This window comes from Poromitra crassiceps, assembly GCF_964638095.1.
Source record: "Poromitra crassiceps genome assembly, chromosome: 12".
Classification (NCBI taxonomy): Eukaryota; Metazoa; Chordata; class Actinopteri; order Beryciformes; family Melamphaidae; genus Poromitra; species Poromitra crassiceps.
The window spans coordinates 6,887,526-6,905,604 of NC_139632.1; the positions used below are offsets into that span (position 1 = coordinate 6,887,526).

The window sequence follows — 18,079 nt, forward strand, 5'->3', positions numbered from 1 at the left end:
TCAATGTCATGTAACATGTTCTTTACTTCAGTGGTGCAATGCTTGTTTGAGCTAAAAATCGACAGCAGAAGCTTTTTCTATTAATTAATAAAGCCTTAAACTTAGAATCAGGGGAGACAATGCAACATTTCACTCACAAAAAAAAAATATATATATATATATATATATATATATACCTATATATATATATTTTACATTTTTTATTTTATTTTCGAATTTCGATTAAAAGTCGACTTTGGCCAGCGAATTTCGAATAGTGTTTTTGCTAGAAATGCCCATCCCTAGTGCGTAGTACCTCGTTAGTACCTCGTTAAATGTCAACTCACATCGTTGGGTTTACCAGATAATCACAGTAGACTCACCAGGAGTCTCTGTGGACCTGCACACAGCGTCCAAATACATCCAGAAAAGTCTTTTTTTTCTACCTCAACGCTCGTCCAAACACGAAAGGCTGATTATCTCCGCCCACATCAATGTATATTTGGCAGAAAAGTCTGTGGAATGCAGAGCTTCTTTCCTATGGCCACATATCTCCACATGGTTTTATTATGCAGAATGATGGCTTGAGTCTGGTTGGTGATGCTTCAGTCAGCTCGCTCTCTTCCTTTTACACCATCCACCTTATTTTTGAATGCCCCACTGTCAAAATAATTGTGGGTACAAGGTCCGGTTTAACGTGACTTATTGTTGCAGCTTGCCATTTCCTTTGTTATACTCTTTGGCTGCAGACCCGAATTATAAACCGGAAACCGGAGTACGTTATAAAAGTTATAAATATAGTCACGTTATAAACAACTAACCAACGCTGGGGGTCCGTATGGAAACAGTGTTACTCGAAATGGTTAAAAGTTAAATCAATTTGGTCATTCAGTAGCGTGTTACTGCCATGTAAAGTAACTAACGCTAGGCGCTAGCATTAGCCACACTAGCCGACTACCCATAATGCATTACGTTATCCCAGCACCCGAACGACATTTAATGCATAAAATAAAGCTGAAAACGAAAACCAGATTTCTAAATAGCCGTTATTTATCGTTATTTGATAAACTGAGCACACAAGAGTAATCTAAGTGGTTACTTTTTTCTAAATGTATAAAAGTGACATATTAACCCTTACGGCTGTAGACCAGAATGGCTCTGCTGTAAAAGCCTCATAGACGTTTTTTTTTGTCAAGTTAAAACCGTCTATTACACCGGAAGAAGCACCCATAGGCATCATGGCAGCTAGAAATAAGGTGGATAGGATTTCAAGTCGGAAATATCAAACGTCGAGCAGAAAATGGGGGGGGGTCGGTAATTGAGGAGTCTCCAATCAAGACAGCAACATTATGATTATGTCTATAAAGCAGTCACACTACAGGATGATCAGGATCATTATCAGACTCGAATCGGGAATGCCTCCGTGTGAATCGGACCCAAAATCACAAGCGGTTTGAAAGAGTTCCCTAATTCTCAATGTCACAACAACATTTCTACAAGGCTGTGGTACTGTGGCCAACCAAGCTGCTGTCCTTACCGATGTACTGCTGGTGGTGCTGGCTCTGAGCTGCCACAGACTGCTCTGGAGTGCTGGCACAGTGCTGAGAGCTGCCACACAGGCTGTCTGACATGCCGTCCATCTTCTGTAGCGGTTTGAACCTGCACATGAGAGAAGGGCAGGACATCTATGTTGGCTAGGCTTGGAAGGAACTCAAGCGAGGATAGGTGGTGCCACAGAGGGTCGAGAATATGCAGGATTTATTTCCAACCGAGGACGACAGCAGATGATTGCACTGATTAACAAACCTTCAAAAAGAGGGGGGACTAATCATTGCAATCACCTGGCGTTTATTGTTTAATTGGATCCCAATTAGCTGTTACACTAGGGGACAGCTACTCTTCAGGGGTCCACATAGAACAAAGAAAACACATGCATACAATAAATAAGCACACACAAAAGAAAATCACAATGGATAATTAAAAATCACAGAGAGGAGACACGGACTGACAAACAAAAACAAAGAGGAAAAAAACAAATGAGAAAAAGAAAGGAGAGCTACAGTATATACTAATCAATATAATACTATAATATAGTGCAATTTAATCTATACATGATAATCTAGCCATACACAATATTCTATAATACAATTTATTCACATTTGAGTTATTTTGTATTTATTTATTTTGTTTGTTTGGTTGGATTGAAAACCTGCAGACTAGGCTCTCCGTGGCACATCATGGTTGCTTATCCCTGAACTAGGGGCTGACTCGGGGAGGAAGAGGACGAGAGCGGACAAAGGCAAAGAGAAGAGGTGAAGAAGAGGAGGGGAAATGAGGAAGATGAAGCACAGACAGCAGCAGAGAAAGGGTTGTGACAGTGAGGCAGGTGACGATGGTGAGGATTAAAGGTGTCGTCATCAATATGACACAGATTTACACTCCATCCTATCCTATAATAAGAATGTGAAGTGTGTGTGTGTGTGTGTGTGTGTGTGTGTGTGTGTGTGTGTGTGTGTGTGTGTGTGTAGAATTGTGTTCGGCCACAGCTCTGCCATTTTATGTGCGATCGGGCTGAATCTTTCAGGAAGTGTAAAGAGCACCCCCTGCAGGTGACCTAACAGAGACGGATTTTTGAAGTAGGCAATTAGGGCCGACTAAAAGGGCAAAAATGGCTAATGAGTGGCCAAAATGCCTCGACACAGGTTCGGCACCATGGAGAGCTCCAGAGTGGAGCAGCACACAGGTGAGTTGTGATCAGCCTATGAAACCCTCTGAGGAGAGAGAGGAGAGGACGCATGCCAACTCTGTGAGCGAGGCCTGACGCAATGGCCAGTCACACAGAGACGGGTTTTCCGCTACGACTCATGTTGAGTCTCGGATGAAACAAAGCGCTGACATTCAAAAGACACTACGACTCAGTGACACCAAAGCGCGGAATATGCAAAAGCTTACGTAACTGAAATGTTTCTACGTCATTTAGGTTTACCCAGGTGTGAGAGCGTGCGCCGGATGAACAGAAAGGAAGGAGGAGGAGAAGGAGGAGGAGGAGGAAGAATGTCAAACAGCAGGGAGGGAGTGAGAGCTGACCTCTTCTGGTGGACGGGCTGCTGCCTCAGGGCCATGTACTGCGTGTCCTCCTGCAGCCGGTTGAGTGGTGAGTCGGGCTTCACTCGGATGCCGTAGTAATGGTACTTGGAGTTGCCTCTGGTAAGAGTCAGTGAGAGAACGTCAGAAGAGCAGTGAGGAGGAGGAGAAGGCTTTGCGATCAGTGTAATCACTATCATTACACCTCTTCCATCGGCAAGTCTCCCCCCCCGTGCCCCCCCAGAGAACCACCATCATACATCTACGATGAGCACACACGATTACGGTTATCAGCATCTTCATGGTTAAGGCGCACGCAGCAGCAGCAGCACTTCATCCCTGCTCAGTACCTGGTGCCGAGGCGTCGCGTCCTGAGGCCCATGAAGACCGAGCGGATGAGCTTGCCGAAGGAGGCCGCGTTGACCGGGTCCAGTTTCTGTTCCTGACAGTGGCGCAAGTAGTGGTTATACAAGGAGCACCTGGGCAGGCTCACTCCTTCTGCAGTCTCATAGTTATCCAGCAGCCACTGGAGCTGAAAGACAAAAAGAAAAGATACACAGTCTCACAATCAGTCGGCCATAGTGGGACTGACTGGCCCTCTCTGATCCGTCACCTGGCCCTGCAATGGATCTTATTATCACGTCAAAAGACACGTATCACTGAGCCATCTGTTTTAAACACAGGAGAGAACATTGCACTCCCCACTGTAGCCGTGTCTGAGCCTTGACTTTTTGACCGGGGGAGTAAATGACTACGGGATAGGGAATGGTTAACTGCACAAAGACATCTGGAGAGCTATCAATTCTATTCGGACAATACTGAGAAGGACACAGTCTGTCTTGTCCCCGTCTGTAGCCAGCGCAATCATAAATAGCTCGCATAAAGCTTGGAATAACCTATTTGCCAATCAAATTGCAAACAACTACAGAAAATAATATTTGAATTTATGTGGATAACGTGAAGATTGTAGAGAGGGCTGCTGAGGTTAAGAACTGGAATGTACACAGGGAAGCATCTAAACCAGTTGAATACCATCCCAACCATCAATCCGATGGGAAATTAAGTACAAACAAGTACAATCCAGTTTAAAGTCGCTCACCGTCTTCACTATTCTAAGCATAAGTTGCACAGGATCTACCCTTGCATCTCACCACTGTGTGACAGGTGTCAGAGGGCACTCTGTCTGTGTCTCATGCCTTCTGGTTTCTGCACCTTCACTGATAGGATTCTGGAACAAAATATTTGACTGGCACTCTTAAGTCCTACAAAATAACCCTTCAGCCGGAGGCAGAACTCGCCATCTTTGACTGCTCGGAGTCCTCTCTGAACTTCCCTACAGCTGTGCAACAGTCTCTGACACTGGCGACAATTGTTGTAAAAAAAAAACTCATTCTGAAGCAATGGAAGTCCCCCTCTTCACCTCCTTTGCAATTGTGGTTGATGAACATAATCTCTGTTATACGGATGGAGAGGCTCAGGTTCCTGAGAACCAACTCACTCAGAAAATTTCTAACGAGCTGGGACCCGTTTCTAGCCTTGTCTTGTTTGTGTACTGCTCTATTAAAAAATTGAAAATAAAATATTGGGGGGGGAAGTACAAACAAGTACACATAGTACTACATCTCATTGTGTTATGATTGAGCTGACGAGGACACAAATTATACTGCAATATAACGGACAGTGACAGTGAGAGAGTCACGTCTTGATGTATTTGGTTATGAAATTACCAAGGAAATGTTCATTCTGGCTTCAGGGAGCAAAGCAATCACACAGCGGACAAATCAATCCGCTCAAGTACATGCCGAGTATTAAACAAAGCAACAGAAACGGAATACATTCTTGAGCGACAAGTGACGGCAGCAAATGCAAAAGTCCAGCTTCAGGACGAAAAACTCATTCAGACAATTATGCAAGTTAATTGGACAGTGCTGCAGAGTCAAAGGAACAGCTAAGCAGAAGGTAATGCGTTCACCTTAGTAGAACACACTGCCTAAAAAAGGTACAGCCAAGACTTTTCTCGTGTCTTTTTTCAAAAGAAAGTTCCTGGTTGACTTACATGGCTGTTGAGCAGGCTGCTTTTGTGAGTTGCAATTCCATCAGACTTTTGGAGGTTTTCAATCGCCATTTCAAGCTACAGAGAGAAGAAGCATGCAGAAACGAGGGGGGAAACGAACAGACATTGGAGGGGAGGGGGGGGAGGCAAGAAGAGAGGATGAGCAATTGAAAGAGATAGATAGAGAGAGAGAGAGATAGAGAGATAGAGAGATAGATAGAAATAAGCATGGGTATATGAGGGTGGGGGGGGGGGACATAACAGAGAAAGGAAATAAGACTGTTAGCGGGCAGCCAGATCTCTGCATTTCCATTAAAATCAGTCAGTGTTGCAGCCAAAACCATGATTGGCTGACAAAAGCATGCAAATCAAGGGACTGGTAGGGTTAAGCTGCTCACTGAAGGCTTGCAGTCAGACACTCTAATGTATGCAAATAGGAACCACAAACAGGGCACAGGTCACAGCAAGTTCTGGGACAATGGGTAAAAAAAGTCACCAGACACAATGCAACCTTGAGAGTCTATTTGAAATGCAGTGACCACTCACACTGTAAGTTCTCACTAAAAACAGCAGGAGCAGAGGACAGTGGTTATTATATATCAAAGATATTTCCATATCATCCTGGTCTTTTCTTTCCATTAGGTATCCCCAATTAAACCGTCGTCAATGAATGCACCAGATCGCCACCGGTATGGACGACAGAAAATAATGGAGATACATTGGCAGGCACAGGGAATGACAAAACCAGGGACTTTCTTTAAAAAAAAAGCTCTTAGAAGAAAAATAAAGAGTCGAAAAAAGAAAAGATGTGCGGCACCGCGGCCAAATTTGAGGCCGAAAGAAAAAGGGAAAAAAAGAAGCAGGCAATGTTCCAAGCCTTAAGAAGGCTCCCCGAGGGCTCTCGGCCAAATGGTAATGAGCCCCAGGGGTTGCTTTGTTTCGCAGGGCGCTCAAGTGCCTGTGAAAACTTCAGAAACAAGGCAGCGCTGAATTATTTAAGCCCGTGCCCTGATTCTTCAGGCTCTCTGCTCCTGCTCCTCGCTCTGCTCTCTGTACATTAACGGCCATGCTAAGAGGCCCCAACCCAGCTCGCTGTCTGTAGCCCTCTGTCTCCCCTCCCTCCCTCCCTCCCTCCCTCCCTATCGGTCTGTCTGTCTCTTCCTGGAAGGCTGGCTGCTCAGTCAGGACACAGGCTCAGGCAGCAGTGATGACAGTTAACACCAGTGTGCCGTGCAGTCCACACGTCCATATGACACGGGGGATGTTTGCTAGGCAGGCCAATTTGTGTGTTAGTTTGAGTAGCTAATGATTTATGCACAGTAGAGAGAAGATATTTACACTGGCCCACACACCACAGCAGAGATGGACCTCTCACAGCCACTCTTTGTCTTTGGTGCTCTTTAGACATCTCATTTAACACTCAGAATGCTTTGCTTGCTCATCAATCCCTTTCTCGTTATGCCAGAGTGCTTTAGTGTGGAGGGAGGAGCCCCCGTGAGGAGCAGTGGGATGGATGGGTGCTGCTGCTGCTCACCATAGCTGAGGAGGAGCGTGAGGAGTGTGAGATGTGGTTGCGGCTGCCCTCCATGCTTCCCCCGTGGATCAGGTAGGTGCTGCCGCTGGAGATGATGTGGCTGCTGCCCACGTCCATGGCGATGCCCACCATGCCGTGAGAGGGCACGCCTCCGCCGGCAGAGGAGACCACCGTGGTGACGTGAGCTCCTCCCCCGGCCTGAGAGTCAAAGTAGGGTCCTCCGCTGCCCTGTCCGTACAGCTGGGCCTCCGGGTTGTAGGAGTAGGCTGCTCGACTGAGGAGAGAGAGAGCAAAGCGCTCTCATCACTGCGTGCTGGGACGTATTCTATGATAATCCAAAAAGGTTCATAGTGTCTATACTTTACTTAGATTGATAGGTTTTCTTTTATATCAGACACAGGTTTGTGTTCCTACCTGACATTCTATGATGTTCAGTGTTTCCCCTAGAAAACTTTTCAGGCCTGGAGGGATTTCGAAATGTACCCCGACCGCAACGGTGGGGGCCCTCGCTGGCGACGCTCAACTTTTAGCTAACCTGTTCGCATCTATGTTCGCAAGGGCATCCCAAGTATCATCATACTATTATGGGATGCGATGCGAACAGTTGTATTATGGGATGTGCGTTTCCCAGGCAACGACACACGTTGACACGTTTTGGAACAGCGCTGCACGCTGGCACAATGCCCCTAAAGGCAAAATGCTTATCGTTTTGAATGTTTTGGCATCTTCTATTACTGTCAACACCAGTATTGTTGTATTGTAATAATATGCCATAAAGGTTTATTGAAATTTTGGGGAGAGCAGAATTATTTTTGTTTGCAATTTCTTTTCTGGCCTGGCGGGGGCGTCTGCTAGGGGAAACACTGGAGATTGCCCGCTTGTCAATTTGATATAAAGCTTGTGTTTATGATTTGACAGACGCAATTGACCCCTTTCCAAGATGGCAGCATGTTCCTGTACAGTGTTTATTGAATATTAGTGCCATTTACCATTTCTACAAAGGTTTGTCATGTTGCTGCTGATCTACAATATACTTGGAATATCTCTTCTGCTCTGGACACTGTGCTACGTTGTGGCCTGTGCTTCACTCTGGGCCCTACCCACCTCCACTGAGGCCTGTGCAGGCAGATAATGGCGTTTCTTGTGACTTTACTTTCCACGTTGTCTGCGTGGGACTTACGAGTAAGCGATCGTTCCTGAGCGAGTACATCTAACAATGTGTTTTGCCCGCTGGAAATTGCTTATGGATGCACCTGCTCTATAGCTGTTGTACAATCCGTGCAAACACCGAAGCAACTGGCACACGACATGAATTGATCAATTCATTTACCCAGAGACTTCCCCCGCCTTCAAAGCCTTCTGGCTTTAGAGAACTACTTTGTGTTCAGTGAGAGATCTCATTCAGATTGAATGTATGAAGTGTCAAAGGAATCACCGTGCAATGTTGCTAAACAGAGATGGTTTATTGTTTTGCCATTACTTATATATTTGGTAATGTGCAAACCAACCCTGGCCCTGAGTTGCAGTGTGTTCAGACCCCATCTGATTTTAAATCTTTGTCTCTGGTCTAAATATTGTTCATCTGAATGAACGCAGCTTGTTATCCAAAACGGATAGGATTAGCATATGGGTTAAATCAACAGATGCTGACATTGCTGTAATATCTGAACTGACACACACAAAACATTTTATTTGACAGTTATTCATGACGTCATGGTATTTCCTTAATCCTGCGAACGGACAAGACAAAAATGTAAGACCTTTGTAAGGAAAGTCGATATTTTGTAAAACGAAATTCAATACTTTGAGGGCCTTATTTTGAGAATATTAAATTCTATGCCTTTTTAAATACTTTTAAGAAATGAAAGTTGCTCTGAGTCAGACTACGATATGAAAACATGCATCGTATTCCTTTGCGGTCACTGTGGAGTGGTGCAACATTGCTTACATAGTTCCATTGGTGTAAATAGCCTCTTTGCTTACATAGTTCCATTGGTGTAAATAGCCTCTCCACTCTCTCCTACGTATTGGACCTGGGAGGGGTAGACATGTTGGGCCTGCTGAACCTATAGTCAGAAACAAGCAGGGGAATCAAAGTACAGCTCACAACAACCAGGGAAGCATAATGAATAAACAGAAAGGTACGTACATCTTAGAATATCATGCCATTGAGACCAAGTCTTTTCAATCATAAAGAAACGGAGAGCAAAATATGAGAAAATATGAGAGAGATGTGTGTGTGTGTGTGTGTGTGTGTGTGTGTGTGTGTGTGTGTGTGTGTGTGTGTGTGCGCGTGTGCATGCACACATGTATACTGTATGTGCGTATCTATGTGTGTGTGTACCTGCTGAGGGACCTGTTGAACCCTGGGTACTGTCAATTGCGCAACAACTTGCTTCTGACCTGAGCCTGTGGTTTGAACCAGCTGCACTCTCTGTGTGGATCAAAGATATATACCACCATGATATACAGCATGTACAACCACACACATACATTATACACAAACACAAACACACACACCAGAGCAGACATACGATACACAATACAGGCAAAAACACTAGTTGACTTTTTAGGTCACTAGGAACACAGGGCAAACTCCTCATCCTCAACGTACATTATTAATACCTAACAAATGCAGGGAGAACACTTGTTTGTTTTTTGTCTTTCTCCATTTTGGTAGAGGGGCTGCAGCGTGTGTTGGTTGGTTTGAGACCAAAAAAATATTTGATGGCTTTTGACAACCCCCGTTTGCCCTCGTCAAGCAAGCACTGATGGAGATTCATGTTCATTACGATAAAAGAATAAAATAAAAACGTGTTTTTCTCTACAAGCATGAGGTACAGTAGGTCAACTATGACCTGGACCGCAAGTACTTCCTTTCTTCTTCTGTTTGGTAATACGGCAGAACAGAAGAAGAACTACATCCACTTGCATCCAGTTTGTTGTGTAGCTTAGCCTGCCTAGCCTAGCAGATATCTATTGGATTTCAAGATTATGGACGATCCATTTGAATTCAATGGCCGCCTGCATGGATTACAAGCAGCATCCCATTTCCTCCTGTCGGGTCAGTGAGACGAACTCTCGTCAAGTCGGTCCACAGGCCAGCGGCAGGAAAGTCTCGCGGGACTTGACGAGAGTTGGTCTCACTGACCCGACAGGAGGAAATGGGATGCCTGTAACTACCGCTGAAAAGAGCCCGGGGGAGAATAGCAGTCTGATCGTTCTTTAGGGATCAGATTATGACGATATGGGTCAAAAACGGGAATAAAACTGTCTATTTACATGGATGAAAAGCACGCTGCCACATGGCCCCCACGGAGCTCCGTTCTAGGACTGGCTTGCACACTATTGATCTCAAAACAACGCCTAAGACGGACGAAAACGCTGCGGAGAACACTGGGTGAGTCGTCCGATAATAATTAATGTGAGGAGAGGGCTCCAGGTAAAAAAAAAACGAAATTCTCCTTTAATGGCAGACGGATGGACAACAATGGAGGACTTCTACAATGAATATGCAAGGAGCAGTTGACAGGGTGGCGAGTAGCGACCTACCTGCTGGGAGGCTGGGACGGGCTGGACCACAGGAGCCTGGGCAGATGTCGACGTACGCAGCGCTGCCACACTGGACGTGGAGTCGGACCCTCCCTCGGAGCTCTGCATGCTGGGACTGCAGGGGACAGATGGAAAGGAGAAGGGGAGGACAGGAGGGGACAGTCGTGATGAGTATGGGGACATTCCATGTTGGAGACACTCTTATAGGTAACGCTGAAGCCTGGAAGAAACGGATAAGACTATTTCAATCAAGTCCATCCACACACACCGACAGCCATACCAAATCAATCACTCTTCCTCAGACACTCCCTTTCACTCTTGGAAGCAGCAGGACCTTCATGGTGCCCCAGGGGGGGTTCTGGCTTTGCCAAGTCAAGCTGAGTCAGTAAAGCTCTCAGGAGCCCCAGAGGCTGCCCACCTTTGGCCTTAATCAATGGAATAATAACTAATCCAACAGCATTACACAGACACCAGCAGTCCTGCTGGTGGGACAGCTACAGATGGAACAGTTACAGTAGAGTCAGGAGGACACGGGTCTGCTGGTGGGACAGCTACAGGTGGAACAGTTACAGTACAGTCAGGAGGACACGGGTCTGCTGGTGGGACAGCTACAGGTGTAACAGTTACAGTACAGTCAGGAGGACACGGGTCTGCTGGTGGGACAGCTACAGGTGGAACAGTTACAGTACAGTCAGGACACGGGTCCTGCTGGTGGGACAGCTACAGGAGGAACAGTTACAGTACAGTCAGGACACGGGTCTGCTGGTGGGACAGCTACAGGTGGAACAGTTACAGTACAGTCAGGACACCGGTCCTGCTGGTGGGACAGCTACAGGAGGAACAGTTACAGTACAGTCAGGACACGGGTCTGCTGGTGGGACAGCTACAGGTGGAACAGTTACAGTACAGTCAGGACACCGGTCCTGCTGGTGGGACAGCTACAGGTGGAACAGTTACAGTACAGTCAGGACACCGGTAGGATTGAACTGCTCCACAAGGACTAACGGCCCGTTCCTTTATCGTAAACAAACTGGGATGTGGCGAGTTGATTGAATGATGTCACATCCATTTTGTTAGCATTCCATTTGCAGAAGACTGGGAGCTGGGAATTTCACTGTTGAATTGCATCACATCTGTTTAAACGAGTCAGAGCCCCTCGCTATCCAGGCTAACCATCGTTAGCAATAACAGTTGATAACAAGGCATTTTCGCGCATACAAACACTGCAGCAACACGTCCACACAGATAGAAGTTAGACAGTGCCGCGTGTGTACAGCTGATTTAATGAGACACAAACAAGACAGAAGTGCTAATAAACGGTATTTACTACGATTTTGGGCTACCGTTGTTGCGCGGAGCAGCCATCTTGGATTTTTGAGGTCGGGGCTGCTAAGGCTCCTACAAGTTTGGGAGAGAAAATACGAGCACTGGTGGGTGACGTCACCGATCGAGCTGATGACCTTTGAACCCTCAGATTCCCATTTCCCAGTTCTAAAAGGAATGCCCCATAAACCCTCAGTGCTGCCAGTGGGTTTTCAGTTTCCACTGGGTGACAATGTGCACAGCATAGTAACGGAGGAGAGCTAAAAATGGAGTGACACAAAGGCCCTCTTTTTGAAGGGGGGGGGGAAAGAGAGGGAAAGAGCGGGAGTGAGGGAGGGATGAGAGAAGAATGGAACTGCGAGGGGGAGTGAGCAGATAAAAAAAACTACTTCCCCGGCCACTCCGAAAAAGAAGAAGAAAAAGGGGGAGGAGAGGAGGGGGGGGGGAGAAAATGGCAGTGGGGCTCCAGCCCCTGCCAGGGTCCTGATGATATCCAGCGCTTGTTTCCAACGAGAGCCGTTCTCTGAGGGCTCCAATAATCCAGCTGATATGAGGAAATTCCTCAATGCTTTGTAAACGTTTGTCGGTTGCTATGGTGAGGGATCCATGACGACCACCCCTAACTCTCCCCCACCTCCTCCTCCTCCTCCTCCTCCTCCTCCTCCTCCCCTCCCTGCTCACTTCTCCCCCCACCCCCTCCCCTTTTAAAGCTCATGCACAGGAACTTTTGAGTGTGGCTGCAAAGAGAAGAGGGGGAGGAGGATTAGAGAGAGAGAGGGAGAGAGAGAGAGAGGGAGAGAGAGCGGGAGATATGGCAAGGGTTAGCGGGGGTGGGAGAACTGCGAATGGATGAGGGAGAGAAGTGTAAAGTGTGTGTGTGTGTGTGTGTGTGTGTGTGTGTGAGAGAGAGAGAGAGAGAGAGAGAGAGAGAGAGAGATCGGGGGTGGGGGCAATTGATGAGAGGCCTTTTTGCTTTAGGCAGAAGAGCAGGAACAGTGGGCAAAGTCAGTAGGCAGACAGGGGAAATGGTGCCTCCCCAGGATCATTACACCTACGGACCACAAGACTGAACCTGCTCAAGGAGACAATACCTACACTACAAACGCCCCCATTACCAGTCATAACACACTGCTCACTATAATGTTATTTTAATTTACTGGAAGAGAGGGCCTGAAGAACACCACTTAGGCTACAGTGATCTACAGGTGGAGCCATTAGATCTGAACAACAGGTGCAGTGAGCCAGGCTCATGTCGTGGCTTTTTCAAGGCAAACCTAGACTTTGACTGATCTCCCACTTTTGTCCAAAGCTTCTTTAAACTGCATGACATGTCCAAAGCTTTTTTACACTGCATGACATGTCCAAAGCTTCTTTACACTGCATGACATGTCCAAAGCTTTTTTACACTGCATGACATGTCCAAAGCTTCTTTACCCTGCATGACATGTCCAAAGCTTCTTTACACTGACTGCATGACATGTCCAAAGCTTCTTTACACTGACTGCATGACATGTCCAAAGCTTCTTTACACTGCATGACATGTCCAAAGCTTCTTTACACTGCATGCCATGTCCAAAGCTTTTTTACACTGACTGCATGCCATGTCCAAAGCTTCTTTAAACTGCATGCCATGTCCAAAGCTTTTTTACACTGACTGCATGACATGTCCAAAGCTTCTTTACACTGCATGACATGTCCAAAGCTTCTTTACCCTGCATGACATGTCCAAAGCTTCTTTACACTGCATGACATGTCCAACGCTTTTTTACACTGACTGCATGACATGTCCAAAGCTTCTTTACACTGCATGACATGTCCAAAGCTTCTTTACACTGCATGACATGTCCAAAGCTTATTTACACTGCATGACATGTCCAAAGCTTCTTTACCCTGCATGACATGTCCAAAGCTTATTTACACTGCATGACATGTCCAAAGCTTATTTACACTGCATGACATGTCCAAAGCTTCTTTACCCTGCATGACATGCAGAAGTCAGACTTTCTTTTTCTGTAGCAAATGTTAATTTTGGCATCAAGTCTTCAATCCCCACTCTCTACTACGGCAGGTGCTAAATGACTCTACTACGGCAGGTGCTAAATGACACCCCCTGGCCTAACAACAGCAGGTCTGCAAATACAAAGCAAGACAACTGGTTGCAAATGAAGGAATCACACTGTGTAGACCTGTGAGCTACCTAAACAAACCTAAACAGACAGATTGTGAAATTGACCCTCTCAGGGTGAACAACAACAGAGTTGGGTGTGCCGCCACTGACATTTTCCAAGCATGAAGACTTTGCCACAGGCAAAAACACTGCTCTGTCTACGTGACTAATAGACTGAGTGGAGGAGGCCTATGTTGAAATTCCTGACGTGTGTCAATTGCGTCTCCTCACACACACACACACACACACACACACACACACACACACACACACACACACACACACACAGGAGAAAGCCAAGATGCTAACAAATGGCCAACATTTCACCACATCCAGTCTGTCATGTATTTGTCAGCACGAGGCATAATTAGCACTCGTCTGTAAAAGGATCTTCCAATTTAAAGTCATCCCTCATATTCTATTACAATTTTGCTTCACGCCTCTACCGTGTATGTCATATAAATATCAAGAGACTATGAGCAGAATGGTGCTGGCTTGGAGTGAACTTTAAAAAGCAACTCTCACACTCTTTCTGCAAAGAATTTGTCCATGAGGTGTCAGTTGAGTTAACTTATAAATACACGTGCAACAATCCCACCAGCTATCTTTGGACTTCTTTGCACTTGTCATTTTCACCAAAGGAAGAGACACACGACTGAGGAGGGTAAGGGTGGGATTTTTATTGATACCAATGTCGTTATCGATTCTGCTTATTGGTGTGATTCTTTATCGATTCCTGATTTATTTCCTGCGTGGGCTGGGGGGGGGGGCGGAGTAGGCCTACACAGGCTTTTAGCATCAACACAGCTGTTTCCTTATCTCTTGAGTCTGAACAGTGAACACAGTGTAGAATGTCTGCCTAATAACTTTTGAACATGTCAAAAATAAATGACAGTACAATGCTCCTTTTCTTAAAAGAAACGTTGCTACACTGTTTCCACCCTCAAAATGTTCATTTTTCGATGTCGTTTCGGTCCGAGCAAAATGGTCTCTCTCGATTCTAAATATATCTGAACCATTGTTTGACCAAGTAAAACTATTTTTATAAGCATTTCCCGAAATGTCTATGGGGAAAATAAATAGCGGAAGAAAATCTCTGGTACAGCGCTGAAGCAGGAAGTGACGTTCACTTTGCCTCTCTCTATATACTGTATATATTGTGATTAGGGATGCACACAATTAATCGAAATTCGATTACTTGCTCGTTAAGGATTTACTCGAGCAAAGAAAAATGACTCGATCAAAACAAAACATAAAAGCAACGTGCATTAGATGGTGTTATTAAATCACTTTTCAATGATCCTCCAGAGGGCGCAATGATATCACTGTAACGGACTGTTCAGCGTGTATGCGAGGCTCTGTGTTTGTGCCCTCGAGAGCTGCCGTAGAATAGGAAGTGGGGGACTTTGTTGTTGACAGAGACGGAGCCCGTGTTGACTCGTAGTGTGCTTAGTGCTAACGCTAGGCTCTAACTGAGAATAAATGTGGAAACGTGTTATAACGTTACAGCCTGACTCTCGTTTATTGTTTTATTAACAAAGTGTAAGTAATAGGCGGACCCGGACACTCGGCTACATCACTATAGCCATTTTCAGACAAGTCATAATAAGATGCTCTACAGTGTTCATTCGGATAAATTGGCTCGCTTCTCTTCCTCAAACCTGGAGCAACGCGGCCACCATCAGCGAGGAAGAGTTACGACGCATGTACAACAATCACTTGAACAATGTTCATTCGGGATCCTAGTCTCACCTGGACTGGAGCTGAGCAACTCTGCATCAGCGTTTAAGAGCTGCGACGCACTGCAGCAGAAAAAGTAAACAATCTGCGTGGTGGCAAGTGAGCCCAAAAAGTTATGCCTCTACGTTTTTATGTGTTTCATAGCGTAGGCTATGCTATGCAATGCTGTGAGAAATATACAATAAGTTGCTGCTGCATAAATAAAGGTTTTATTGAGGAAAAAACGCATTTGGTATGGTTTGGATTTTTTTTTTTTTTTAATTACAATGAATCGATTGATTGATTGTTAACGTTACCAATGATCGAGTTTGGAATTTGCGGAAAATGTGCATCCCTAATTGTGATGTGAAAAAATACAAGAATTTTCACCAAATGACTTGCATAGCTCATCAAGCCTTGCCCCTTCAGAAGGTGGGTAACCTGCGTGGGTGACAAAGTACAGATAGTAGCAACTAAGTGTTTTTAGCTGCAGCCAGAGTGATTGGCAGGATGCTAGTGTGCTAAAAGTTAACTATCAACCAGCAAAAAACAATTATAGCACGACGTGTTTGAGTTAATTTGCCTTATTATTACTTGATATTGCACATCCTGCAATGTGATTATTGCACGTTGACGATGACGATGCTCAAACAATATGTTGTGCGGCGAACGATTCCGTGTAATTGGACAATTTGGAAGCGGTTCTAAATGATTCCGGTTCTTGATTCCCGTCCCTGTGCGGAGGGTTTCTTTACACCATTAAAAGGGATGGTGGTGGTGGCAGGGCCAGATGGTGGGGGGTCATACAATTGTGCACTGACCAGCACATTTTCATCCATAAAAGCTCAATTAAAGTGCTGGCTTTAATAGGTGTGGTGAAGTGCGCCAAATTGGCTGACTGGATGAGAGAGAGAGAGAGAGAGAGAGAGCGAGAGAGAGAGCGAGAGAGAGAGAGAGAGCGAGAGCGAGAGCGAGAGTGAGAGAGACAGAGAGAGAGACAGAGAGAGAGAGAGAGAGAGAGAGAGAGAGAGAGAGAGAGAGAGAGAGAGAGAGAGAGAGAGAGAGAGAGAGAGAGAGAGCAGGCAGAGAGGACTCTCTCCCTCAGCCTTCGGGGAAGGTTAAAAGCCACACAAATTCCCCACCAGCAGCTCTGAGCGCACAAAGGCAGAACCCAGCAGGACCACTGCAGAAAGTTAACCCTACTGTGAATGGGTTCTGCTCTTTAGAGACCCTTTCAGAGCTCCAACCCACAGAGAGACAACTTCAGACAAGTCCCATCAAAAACATAAGTCAGTCGGCACATTTTCATTCAGGTCAAAACTCAAATGAACAATTAGGAAAATTACAAGAATGGCTCCCATATTCAGGAATCACCTGAGGTTTTAAAGCCATAAGAACTACAGGACTCCAAAGCTCTATAAACCGACTGTAAAACTACAGCCTAAAAGTTGACAAACGCAAGAGGAGATTTAAACATCAGTCACTGACAGATCTAACTGAAACAGTGCTCAATCAGAGAAAAACACATACAGATGTTCAATTAAAAGCAGGAGCCCACAGTCTTCTTGGCTCATGTTTGCACTGGCCCACATTGTTTGCAGAGCAACAACGGTTGCTAGTGGCAACACCGTCCACTCCCGTTTCCAGGAGCCTGTTGCCACGCGACCAACAGAATACTTCCCAAACCAAACAATGCCATCCCCCCACCTGATCCCTCCATCTCACACTAAGCAGAAACTTACAACAATAAATATGTAAGCTATTAATTTCAGGCACCGGGGGAGAGAGAGAGAGAGAGAGTTATTCCCGTGCGGCGAGGAAATATTACATAAAAACGTTAAGACTTTTATGCTGGTTTGGACTTGATTGAAGAGGACAGAATGAAGTGTTCCCTTTTTTGTGTGTCTACTTGGTGGTCAAAAAAAGAGGAATGTTTAAGTCATCATCAGGAAGGCAACAGTCGATCCCCTTCAGGCGTTCCTTACACTTCTGCCACCCAAAAACAAGTGACTTTCCAAACTTAAACCTAGGCAGATGAGCTAGGAGTGCGACACCTTGAGCAGGTTCAGAGTGCTTACTGCTTTTTACAACTCGGTAGAAGTTGAAACAACCAAGCAATAAAAGGTGGGGTGACACTTGTTCCTGTTAAACTGATGCGATGTCTAACTAAGCTCAAAACACCCTGGCCTGTCACAACATTAACATGTGGATGTTTTAGATGCCTCTCCTAATCTGAGGATCATTACGATCAGCGGGGAACAAATTGCTCTGTTGCAATTCTGAGGTTTGAAGAAACTTTAGATCGACTGACTTTTGGAAAAAAAAATCTCTACAAAAACCTATAAAAGCCATGAGATCATCACACACACACACAGGCGACACGCGTTCACACACACACAGAGCAAATTAAGATATGATAAGAGATTTCCCACAACAGAGGCTGTTCTTCAAGCCTGTCTCATTCATTCATGGCTAATCCAATCAAAGAAGCTCTTCTTGGGGGTCTGCAGATGGCAGGGTTTGAGAGAGAGAGAGAGAGAGAGAGAGAGAGGGAGAGAGAGAGACACCGACCACAGCTTCTGATCAAGTCTCCCCCCTCCTCTCTCTCTCTCTAGCTCACCTCCGGCCATCAGCACAACCTGTCCACTCCGTCACCCTGTGTGCTGCA

The 18,079-nt window shown here is 45.6% G+C and overlaps 1 protein-coding gene across 1 annotated transcript in view; it reads right to left on the reverse strand.

The window, feature by feature from the left end:
- rfx2 (regulatory factor X, 2 (influences HLA class II expression)) overlaps positions 1–18,079 on the reverse strand; it is a 38,899-nt gene that overhangs the window by 12,554 nt on the left and 8,266 nt on the right. The window contains exons 2-9 of the mRNA XM_083647927.1: positions 10,203–10,317; positions 8,995–9,084; positions 8,634–8,716; positions 6,651–6,924; positions 5,120–5,194; positions 3,414–3,595; positions 3,067–3,183; positions 1,517–1,638 (exon numbers count right to left, since the gene is read on the reverse strand). Of these exons, the coding sequence (XP_083504053.1) occupies positions 1,517–1,638; positions 3,067–3,183; positions 3,414–3,595; positions 5,120–5,194; positions 6,651–6,924; positions 8,634–8,716; positions 8,995–9,084; positions 10,203–10,310 (1,051 nt within the window). The 5' untranslated portion in view covers positions 10,311–10,317. The remainder of the gene's footprint in view (positions 1–1,516; positions 1,639–3,066; positions 3,184–3,413; positions 3,596–5,119; positions 5,195–6,650; positions 6,925–8,633; positions 8,717–8,994; positions 9,085–10,202; positions 10,318–18,079) is intronic.